Source organism: Macrobrachium nipponense, chromosome 28, assembly GCF_015104395.2.
Source record: "Macrobrachium nipponense isolate FS-2020 chromosome 28, ASM1510439v2, whole genome shotgun sequence".
NCBI lineage: Eukaryota > Metazoa > Arthropoda > Malacostraca > Decapoda > Palaemonidae > Macrobrachium > Macrobrachium nipponense.
Window position 1 is genome coordinate 46925272 of NC_087217.1, and position 12500 is coordinate 46937771.

The window sequence follows — 12500 nt, forward strand, 5'->3', positions numbered from 1 at the left end:
CAGAGTTCTGTTTAGTAATACTTTTTTTAAAGCTCAGAGTTCTGTTTTAGTAATACTTTCTGGCAGAGTCGTTTTAGTAATACTTTCTGCTCAGAGTTTGTTTTTAGTCTTACTGGTTTTCAAAATCGTAAGGTACTTTCTGCTCAGAGTTCGTTTTAGTACTACTTTCTGGTCAGTTCTGTTTTAGTACATACTTTCTGCTCAGAGTTCTGTTTTAGTACTACTTTCTGGTCAAAGTTCTGTTTTAGTAATACTTTCTGCTCAGAGTTCTGTTTTAGTACTTTTACTCAGAGAGTAACATTTCTAAGTTTTCACGTGGGCAACACAGGGCTGCTCATTTGGAGTTCTGTTTTAGTAATACTTTCTGCTCAGAGTTCTGTTTTAGTAATACTTTCTGTCAGCAGAGTGCTGTTTTAGTACTACTTTCTGGTAACCAGTGTGTTTTAGTACTACTCGGCTCAGATTTCTGTTTAGTACTACTCGGTCAGTTCTGTTTTTGTACTTCTGCTCAGAGTTCTGTTTAGTACTACTTCTTGGGCAAAGGTTTTGTACTACTTCTTGGTCAGGTTCTGTTTTAGTACTACGTTTCTGTTTTCTCAGAGTTCTGTTTTAGTACTACTTTCTGGTCAGAGTTTCGTTTTAGGTACTTACTTTCTGGCAAAGTTCTGTTTTAGTAACGTACCTTTCTGGTCAGCGTTCTGTTTTTAGTACTACTTGCTGCGTTCAGAGTTGTTTAGTACTTAACTTTCTTTGCTCAGAGGTTCTGTTTAAGTACTACGTTCTGGTTTTCAGCGTTTCGTTTAGTACTTACTTCTGCTTCAGAGGTTCCTGTTTTTAGCACGACTTTCTGGTCAAAGTTTCTGTTTTAGAATTACTTCTTGGTCAAGCGTCTGTTTTGTTTACTTTGGGACTTTCAGGTTCAGGAGTTCTGTTTTAGGTACTTACTTTTCGCCTCAGAGGTTCTGTTTTAGCACTACTTTCTGGTTCAAAGTCGGTTTTAGGTACTTACTTTATTGGTTTCAGAGTTCTGTTTAGTACTTACTTTCTGGCTCAGAGTCTGTTTTATACTTAACTTCTGCTTTCAGAGTTCATGTTTCGCCAATACTTTCTGGTCAGAAAGTTTCTGTTTTAGTAACTTACTTTTAGGGTAAAAACTGTTTTAGTACTTACTTCGTCAGAGTTTCTGTTTTAGTACTAACTTTCTGGGTCAGAGTTATGGTTTTAGTAAATTACTTTTGCTTCAGAGTTCGTTTTAGTACTTACTTTCTGGGGGGCGCTAAGAGTTTCTGTTTTAGTACTTATTTCGCTCAGAGTTTCTGTTTTAGGCATACTTCCTAGTCAGGGTTCTGTTTTAGTAACTACTTTCTTGCTCAGAGTTTCGGTTAGTAATACTTTAGGCCAAGGGTTCTGTTTTCTTTAGGTAACTTACTTTCCTGGTCATAAGAGTTTCTGTTTTAGAATTAAATAATTTCGGTCAGCGTTTTCTGTTTTCGGTACTACTTTTGGTTCAAAGAAACTTCGTTTTAGTACTTACTTATTTGCGTTCAGCGTTCGTTTTATATACTTCTGTGTCAGAGTTCTGTTTGTACTACTTTTGACTGCGTCAGAGTCTTTTTAGTAATACTTTCTGGTTCAGAGTTCTTGTTTTTAGTACTTACTTTCTGGCATCAGAAAAAAGTCTGATTTTAGTACTTTTACTTTCTTGGTAAGAGTTCGTTTTTCGTTTACTTACTTTTGGTTTCAAAATCTGTTTTAGTACTTAACTTTCTGATTCAGAGTTCGTTTTTAGGTACTACTTTCTGGTCAGAGTTCTGTTTTAGTACTTTACTTTCTGCCTCAGAGTTCTGTTTTAGTACTACTTTTCGTCGAGTCCCTGTTAGTAACGTACGTTTTCTGCTTTTCAGGAGTTCTGTTTAGCACACTTTCTAGTCAGAGTCGTTTTAGTAATACGTTCGGCTCAGAGTTCTGTCTTTTAGCACTACTTTCTGGCAGAGTTTCTGGTTTTATATATTTGCGTTCAAAAATCTGTTTTAGTACTTACTTCTGCTTCAGGAGTTCGTTTTAGTACCTAACTTTCTGGTAGAGTTCCGTTTTAGGTACTAAAAATCTTTCTGCTTTTCAGAGTATCTGTTTAGTTTACTACTTTATGGTCCAGAAGTTCTGTTTTAGTACTACCTTTCTTGGCTCAAGAGTTCTGTTTAGTTACTTTTTTACTTCTGGTCCTTAGTTCCGTTTAGTAATTACTTTCTGCATCAGAGTCGTTTTAGTACGACTTTCTGGTTTTCAAAGAAACAATCTCTGTTTTAGACTTACTTTCCTGGGTCAGAGTATCTGTTTTAGTAACTACTTTCTGGTGTCAGAGTTCTGTTTTGGGACGACTGTCCGGTCAGAGTTTTAAGTTTAGTAATAACTTTCTGGCTCGGAAGTTCTGTTTTAGTAATACTTTCTGGTCAAAGTTCTGTTTTAGTACTTACTTCTTGGTCAGCGTTCTGTTTTAGTACTACTTTCTGGTGTCAGAGTTCTGTTTTGGTACTACTTCCTGGTCAGAGTTCTGTTTTAGTACTTACTTTCTGGTCAGAGTTCTGTTTTACTACTGCTTTCTGGTCAGAGTTCTATTTTAGTACTACTTTCTGGCCAGAATCAAAATGCGCAGTAGACCACCAACTTTAGCATATAATGAATTATGCAAATCACCTGCTATTCAGTAAAACCAATTTAAAGAATTAAGTATGCTTAACATGCTACTGCTCTATCAAACAGTCATCCTTCCCAGACATTAAAAGAAGGTACACAGAGAACGTCAAAGAACGCCATTTCCACACTTACGTATTTGGCGTCTCCCCATCCAGTCTTAGGACTCCACATCTTGCCCTCCCCAAGCATCCCCAGGGCCAGGTGGGCTAGGGGTGCCAAGTCCCCTGAGGCCCCCACTGTTCCCTTCTCTGGAACCCAGGGTAGACAAGAAGCTGGAAGGAAAACAGAATCAGGTTTAAACGCCTAAAGGGAGACACAGTAGCCCTAAAAAGTCTCAGCAAAATGAAGTCCAGTAATTCACATAGATTATACAGCTATTATCTATAGTTATCAGTCAAATCTAGTCCATATATGAAGACTGCAAGACCAGAATTTCTGGTTTTATACAACACTGGAAACAGAAATGTGAAAATCATCTCTCACAACAATACTGTCTCTTTCTATAGACTAACTGGAGTATTATCAAATAGAATTTTATTCTATTCATAATCATACATGCATCAATAATGGCCTCTCACTTTTGTTAATATGTCTACATTATTACAGAGAGAGAGAGAGAGAGAGAGAGAGAGAGAGAGAGAGAGAGAGAGAGAGAGAGAGAATTTGCAACAACCAAAAAAGTCAATGCTATCATCTTACTCATAGTTTTCTGTGTTATATTTACAGCTTAGTATATACAAATAATTTCTAATATAATGAACATGCATATTTATCTTCATCACTTCTATTTTCTAAGCTTGGAATATTTCCGCTGAATGTGAGTCAGAGACAGTGTCATTTCCAAATTGCCGTATCGTAGTAAGATCATTGTAAATAGCGTAGTATCCCTATCAAATATAGTTTTCTATAAAGAGTGAGAATGATGAGAGAATGAAACAATATTTATGGTAAACTATTCTTTATCAGTTGTCCTCGGTATCTGACGGTTAATGGAAATGATGTCGTTATCAAAATAGGTATGATGATTTTGTGTGTGTGTGTTGTGTGTGTGTGTGTGTGTGTGTTCACGATTGTGTTATAAAGCAAATTTATCTGAAAGAAACGGCGTCATCTAGTCCCGCACCAGCCTTCCTTCCCAGCAGTTTGTAGGCCTATAACTATAGAAGTAAGTAGAATGGTTTATTTGTCTGAACTTAGGACCGTATTTAGGCCTAACGTCTTCCATATCTTGATGTCATTTTCGACGGCTGGTCAGGAATTACCGTCTCGATCCTCTGTCCATTTGCTACTGTCTTCGTTTAATAAGTCTCTGTACTTTCTGTTTATGACCGCCAGTTTGTGAAAGGTTCTTTCATAAGAGAAGGATCTTGCTACGAATTTCCTCTGTGAATATTCTTTAACACGAATAATCTCGGAACACCTGTAAACCTTTGTTTAGAAAGTGAGGAATAAAGTTACAGAAAAAATATTGTAATATTATCAGAGAAAATAAACTAGACTGATAGGGAGGATAGATAATCAAAGAGGAATTATCTGGTAGAAAATAGATTCTGGGAAAAGGTTCTTCTGCTGATGAAAATAGTAATATTATTTCCTTTTCTGCTCGCAGATGAAAAAATCACTCTAATTACAATTTAGTTCCAGGAAACCATTAAATTAGAAACGACTAGAAACTACTTTACAGTTTTACTTATATTTCTCATATTTTACTTGAAAACGAGCTCAAGAAAGCAAGATGCGAGCACAAGACAAAGAAAAACATTATTGTAAGACTGAAAGACACTTGAAAGGGCCTCACCATTAAAAGCTCCAATTAGGTGATTGAGGACCGGCAGGGATATACCGGAGTACCCCTTGGCCAGAATGTTGATCCTCAGGGCCAGAAGCATCTTCGTCTTGTCCGGAGATAAGGGATTACCCACGCCAGCAGCGTGGGATCGAATTAGATTCAATTGTAGCTCACTGAAAAGAGAAATAAATACGTTGAGTAATTATATAAAAGTGATACATAATAATAAGTTTGAAAGGAAATCATCATGATACCCGGCGAAGGAAGCAGTAATTATTATTGCAATAATAATAATAATAATAATAATAATAATAATAATAATAATAATAATAATAATAATAATAATAATAATAATAATAATAATATAATGAATATAATGATTCCTATTTCCTATTGTTATTTAACCATGTTACGTTTATAAAATGCCAATAAACACATAACATATGTCGTCTTAAGACTGAAAAGAACCACCTGATCATATAGTTGACGAAAGATCCAAATATTATTAATATAATATATATATATAATATTATATATATATATATATATATATATATATAAGTACCTCTAGGGACGGACAGAACTTAATTGAACCTGGACTACGAACTTCACTTTCTCAAGTGTTCACATAAGAATGACGATCAGAAAACACCTGGAAACTACTGAACCTGATGGAATAAGCTAGAGGATGCTACCCCAGGAAAAATAGGCGAATTTTAGCTTATCATATATGAGCCTAGAACCCGCTGGAATGAGCCAGAAGTAGGCCACCTCTGTGCGAATAGGCGAATTTTAGCTTATCATATATAAGCCTGGAACCCAATGGAATAAGCCAGAAGTAGGCCACCTCAGTAAGAACAGGCGAATTCTAGCTTATCGTATATAAGCCTGGAACCTGCTGGAATATCCCTTTCATAATCCAGACGGATTTCACATCAGCAAGAATGGCTCGTACCATAGTAACCGCTCTGGCCTGGAAGATACATTAACCTTTCCAGCCGCCACGGCGTAGATCAAAGGCACCCGGTTGCGACTATATAAGAGGTTGCAGCTCGCTGGCTGGAACATCTGATTTCCGTTAGAAGATATATTGTTCTTTTCTGCTCGTTTGAGATGAATTGTGAAATGGCAGAGAAGAGCAACAGAGAGTCGCTGTTTGACTTTCGTATGGTGTGCTACAGCGGTACGTAGTTAGTAGAGCTTTGTAGAAATCAAAATTTTGTCAATAAAATCATTTTTAATTTTAATACGGCGAGTTAAAATCATTAGTATAATTCTGCCACTTTGATTAAAGGGTAGACCAAACGTTTAGATTTCATTCAATAAAGATATCTCTAATTATTCAGGAGTTCTCTCTCTCTCTCTCTCTCTCTCTCTCTCTCTCTATAATAAAGTCCAATTTGCAGCACGTAAAGAGATAATTCTTCCTCGTAATGTAAATCTTGTTTCAATTAATATAAGTATATATATATATATATATATATATATATATATATATATATATATATATATATATATATTTCAATGAACAGAATTATATTCTTATATTCTGTCTCATGTAGTTAGAGACTTTGATAAATAATACTGATACACGTCTCTCTCTCTCTCTCTCTCTCTCTCTCTCTCTCTCTCTCTATCTAGAAGTGTTCGTGAACTATCGGTGATAAGATTAGTGTGAAAATAGTAGGATAAAGCGTCTTCTAATTTAGTGTATCAAGTGAAATACTGTAAATCAGAACAAGATGGCAGTAAGTTCCAACTGTGGGAAGAAATGGCGAAATTTAGCTTGCTTGGCAGATTCGCAATACGATGAGGTAGCAGGAAGGGAACTGGCATTTCTCATTATGAGATCAGCAACAGTCTTAACCAAAAAGATACAAAAGCATTCATAGATATATTAGAAGGATATATTCCTTCAAATTGGAACAAATCAACTGAAAACATCTTGAAAATAATTGAAGAAGTTCCAAATAAAATCCAAGTGGTCAAGAGACTCATAAAGAAAATATACATAAACCAACATATTCCGACAAAGAATATGAATAAGGTGAACATTGTGAATATCCTAATTGATGCATTAGGAAAAAGAATGCCAAAAGCATGCAAACTGTGTAAGGTGTGGTATAGCATAGTTAATCCACAAAACCTAATCAGAAAATGTGCTGCATGCAACATTCCGACCCATCCACAATGTGCTGAGGTAATGCAAGATATGAGAAAAGATACCAGAATATTTTGCTCAACATGTCTATCATGGATAGACAATGTTATTAAATCAAGATTGAATGTACAAATAGTTGAGGATGAAGAAGAAGAGGAAGAGGAAGAAGAAGAAGAGGAAAACGGAAGAGAAGTAAACAAAACTGAAATGACAGAAAAAAATAAGGAAAACAAAGAACAAGATAAAAGTATGGATGCAGAGATACTCATTGATACTACATATGAGGCAATAAAGCAGCATACTTACGAAGAAATAAATTACGATATGACAACACAAAAGAAAATCCCGAAGAGGCTCTACCCAGATCTACACAATGACGGGAAAGAGGAAAAAAATAGACAAAAAAGACAAAGTCTGCAACCTTTTGAAAAGAGGGAATTGCAGATTTGGAGAAAGATGTTACTACAAACATCCTAAGGTACGTCACAACTATGAAATATATGGTAAATGTGCATACCTAGATGGCTATGAGGATGATCTGCATCCAAAAATATGCAAAAACCTAAAAGAAGGAAAAGGATGTAAGTTCGACAAAAAATGTAAATATATGCACCCTGTAGCCATGAATCATAATCAAATAAATAATCAATCAAGTAATAAAATCCAAAATAAGAAAGAAACAAATAAAGAGAGGAATAAAGAATATCAGGCAAAAGAAAAAAGCAAGCCATCAACGAGATACGCAGAGATGTCAGCAAAAAATATCAAAGCCTCAGCTCCAAGATTCTACTCAAGAGATAATAACTGTATTTATTATGCAAGAGGATATTGCAGATACGGAGAAAATTGCAGATTCAGACACAAAATGAATAATTATGATGAAGGAAGATCAAATATTATGGAAAAGTTGGATTTTTTAATGTCAGAATTTCTGGAAATGAAAAAAAGAACAACATACCAGAACAGGAAAGAGACATGGGATAATCCTTATTATTACACATATTAAATGGAAGGAAAACACGCAAACCATCATAGTGATGAATGTGCAGGGTTTAGTTACGAGTAACTCAAAAGAAAAATAGAGTACTTAGAAGAACTAACCCAAATTGAAAGAAAATAGATATAATGAATATAAGTGAAACCTGGTATTCCCAAGAGACTGGGAATGATGATCAAATAAAAGGGTTCCAAACTTATAGATCAGATAGAAAAAATAGGAATCAAGGGGGAACCGCAATATATGGGAAAGACAAAAAACAAGGAAAAATATATGAGAAATATAGTAACTCAGAATGTGAACTAATAGCGGTAGAATTTGAATCTGAAAAATTTATGAACATAGTAATATATAGACCTCCTAATACTAAAGAGTTTGACTTAATAATAGAAAAATTGGATGATATATGTAGAAATCACAAGGACTGGACTATTCTCCTATCTGGAGACCTTAACTTTCCTTTCGTAGACTGGAAAGAACGAATAGGAGATTGTGGTTGTACTTATACATATAAAAAAGAGAGCAATAGTAGTGCAGAAGATAAGAGGCAATTCGAAAAGCTATTAGATATGCTACTAGAATACAACATTCAACAAATAAATCACCTGCCAACAAGAAAGGAAAATACCTTAGACCTAGTATTTGTGAACGAGATGAATTATGTTAAAGAAATAATAGTTTATAATGCGAGTATTTCAGACCATAATGTCATAGAATTAACAGTCCATTCCAAAGCAAGTGAAAACAGAGATAAGCAAGAAATGAAAAAGTGGGAAGGATATGGAAAATACAACTTCTACAGTAAAAATAAAATGTCAGAAATAAATGAAGAATTAAACAAAGATTGGGATAACATTTTCGTAAGTGATGACATAAGGGTAAATACGGAGATATTATATAAAATATTAGAGAAAATAGTGGATAAATATATACCAAAGAAGAAAAGTAAACATCAGTCATGCATACCAAGAGACAGAAGGATCTTGTTCCAGAAAATCAAAAAGTGGAAAAAAGGTCTTGCAAAAGAAAAAAATGCATGGAAAGTTATAGAACTAAAAAATAAGATAGAAAATGCAGAACAAAAGATTATACAATCAAAAGAAAATGAAAAACGGGACTTGGAAGAAAAAACCCTAATAAATATCAAGCAAAACCCCAAACTATTTTACTCATACGCGAAAAAGATGAATAAAAGAAGAATAGAAATAGGCCCTCTAAGAATTGAAGGGAGATTGACGAATGAAAAAAAGGAAATTTGCAACATATTGGCAGAACGATATAAGAGAGAATTCACCCCTAGAATAGATAATGAAGACAATGATATAGAAGTAAGGGACGAAAATAGTGAATATTTAGCTGACATAGATATTAATGAAGCTGATATTGTGCAGGCTATTAATGAAATTAAAAATGGAGCTGCAGCAGGGCCTGATGGAGTTCCTGCTATTTTGTTAAAGAAAGTAGTTCATTCTATCGCAAAGCCACTTGCAATATTATTAAGACAAAGTGTAGATACAGGCAAGATTTATGATGAGCACAAATTAGCATATATTACCCCTACTTTCAAAAGTGGATCAAGACTAGAGGCAAGTAATTATAGGCCTGTGAGTCTAACATCACATATTATGAAAGTGTATGAAAGGGTAATGAAGAAAAATATTATGAAACATTTAATAAAAAATAATTTGTTTAATATAGGACAACATGGTTTCGTACCTGGAAAAAGTACACAAACCCAACTGTTAGTCCACCGTGAGAACATAATCAAAAATATGAAAAGCGGAAATGAAACAGATGTGGTTCATCTAGACTTTGCAAAAGATTTTGACAAGGTAGACCATAATATATTAGCAAAGAAAATTAGAAAACACAATATCGTGGATAAAGTAGGAAGATGGTTAAAAGAATTTTTTCACAACAGAAAACAGATAGTTATTGCAAACGATGAGAAATCGGAGGAAGCCAAGGTAATATCCGGTGTGCCACAAGGTACGGTGTTAGCTGCAATACTGTTTGTTATTATGATTGAAGACATAGACAGTAATGTTAAGGATTCGGTAGTGAGTAGTTTCGCTGATGACACAAGAATAAGTAGAGAAATTACTTGTGATGAAGATAGGAACGCTCTACAAAGAGACCTTAACAAAGTATATGATTGGGCAGAGGTAAATAGGATGGTATTTAACTCTGATAAATTTGAATTTGAATCAATAAATTATGGAGACAGAGAAGGAAAGCTATATGCATATAGGGGACCTAATAATGAGACAATCACAAATAAGGAAGCAGTTAAAGACCTTGGTGTGATGATGAATAGGAACATGTTATGCAATGATCAAATAGCAATTCTATTGGCAAAATGTAAAGCAAAAATGGGAATGTTGTTACTGCACTTCAAAACAAGAAAAGCTGAACACATGATTATGCTTTATAAAACATATGTACGTAGTCCACTTGAATATTGCAATATGATATGGTACCCACACTATCAAAAGGATATTGCACAAATAGAGAGTGTACAAAGGTCCTTTACAGCTAGAATAGAAGAAGTTAAGGACCTTGACTACTGGGAAAGACTACATCATTAAAATTATATAGTCTAGAAAGGAGAAGAGAACGCTACATGATAATTCAGGCATGGAAACAGATAGAAGGAATAGCAGAAAACATCATGGAACTAAAAATATCAGAAAGAGCAAGCAGAGGTAGATTAATAGTACCCAAAACTATACCAGGAAAAATAAGGAAAGCACACAGGACATTAATCCACTACGCACCAGCATCGATAATGCAGCGTCTATTCAATGCGTTGCCAGCTCATCTGAGGAATATATCAGGAGTGAGCGTAGATGTGTTTAAGAATAAGCTCGACAAATATCTAAACTGCATCCCAGACCATCCAAGATTGGAAGATGCAAAATATACCGGAAGATGTACTAGCAACTCTCTGGTAGACATTAGAGGTGCCTCACACTGAGGGACCTGGGGCAACCCGAACAAAATGTAAGGTCTGTAAGGTAAGGTCTAAGGTCTCTCTCTATACTACATACATACTAGATACATATATGTATATGCATAATCAAATGTATATATTTATATATATATATATATATATATATATATATATATATATATATATATATATATATATATATATATATATATATATATATATATATATATATATATATATATATATATATATATATATACATATGCATATGTATAATCCAGAGGACCTTTCTTCGCGGATGTTCTCAGCATCGTGCCTGATCTGAGATTAAAAAAAAAAAAGATAAAAAAACTAAAAATCTCAAGCAGGTATGAGAAATTGGCGACGAAGAGAATTACAGATAGAAAAGTGGAATTTAAAAAAAAATGAAATTCAATCCCTGGACATGACTGTTACGTGTGAATTATGGGGAAAGGTGCTCATATTGATTGTCTCTGAATTGTGGACTGATTACTGGAAGCCACATTTTGAAGGTCATTGGACTGGAAATGAGAGTTCTGCTGGAATGGAAGCCATCCAGTATGTCTTTCATGTGAAGTTCCATTCCTGGTGTTATTTTCTATGTCTGAATACGTGGCGTTATTGGAGGTGTTGCTAAAAGTTATTTATCGAGTTAATTACTGGATGTGCTTTCTGAAGCTGTTTGTTTCTCACAGTCAGACTGTAAAGGTTTCATTCTTGGCGAAAAATGAAAATGGAACAGGGCTTAGCTCTTGTACAGATCACTTTAGACGGCCTTAGACTGATCAACTTAATATGCGTAATAACTTCGGGCATCAACCAGCCCGTGGAAGGTGTCATTCGTAATTAAGAGTTGTGACTAAATCACGAAGCCACAATCTTACGTGATATTGAAGGCAAGAATTTTTTTTAAATACCATAAATTCTTCTTCTTCTTCTTCTTCTTCTTCTTCTTCTTCTTCTTCTTCTTCTTCTCATTAGTATTATAAGTATTTGTGAGTACTTAATTCGTCCTAGCACAACCGCAGGAGAGTTAGACGAACGTAAATATATCTCGAAAAAAAAGTCAAATGCTTTTCTCAAACCTACCTGAGTTTATCTTCCGGGATAGTCATTCTAGCAAACTTGCCGAATCCGGTCGTGATGCCATACACAACTGGAAGGCAAAAGTAGATGGATAAATAAGTAAGTAAATAAATAAGTGAATAAATAAATATAAAGCGAAAATTGCCGTATAAATGTTAATAGAAAGGTTCATGTGACGGTTAGTTTTCGTCGTCAAAGAGATTCAGATTGACTCAAAGTGTTTGCAATGAACTGTCCTTATAATTACATTGTCCGTCATTTTTTTTAAATGTCTAAAGATGTATGTGTACTTCGCCAGCTTTGCCATAATGTGAATGTTTATTTTCTAATGCCTGACAATGTATGTGTACTTCGCTTTGTTTACCGAGATGTGAATGTACTTTTTTTGCAAATGCCTTACAATATAATAAGTGCACTTCGCTTTGTTTGCCATGACGTGAATGTATTTTTTTTTTTTTTTTTTGCAAAGCCTGAAATCGTAAGTGCAATGCGTTTTGTTTGCCATAATGTGAATGTATTTTTTTTACACCGAATATAAATGAACTTTTGGTCAAAAGAAATAATGTAAAACGTTTCTGTGTATTGCAAAAACAAGATGGAATTCATTTTTAGCTGAATATTGACGGTCTGAGAAATTTCTCTCAAAGACTCGACATCTTTTTTCATATAAACTTGAAGACTTACCTTTGTTCTCTCTCACGATCTTCTCAACCAGGTCACGTGACCCCTTGACCGCCATTTCAGCCTCAGTGCTCAGCTGAAACGAAGGAATGAAGTCAGCTTATGAAATTGAGTTAAA

General features: G+C 34.6%; 1 protein-coding gene across 1 annotated transcript in view; it reads right to left on the reverse strand.

Annotated features, from left to right (window-relative positions):
• The window catches only part of LOC135201720 (histidine ammonia-lyase-like), a 97293-nt gene that overhangs the window by 75209 nt on the left and 9584 nt on the right, over positions 1-12500 (reverse strand). The window contains exons 5-8 of the mRNA XM_064230895.1: positions 12386-12458; positions 11705-11771; positions 4493-4656; positions 2827-2966 (exon numbers count right to left, since the gene is read on the reverse strand). Of these exons, the coding sequence (XP_064086965.1) occupies positions 2827-2966; positions 4493-4656; positions 11705-11771; positions 12386-12458 (444 nt within the window). The remainder of the gene's footprint in view (positions 1-2826; positions 2967-4492; positions 4657-11704; positions 11772-12385; positions 12459-12500) is intronic.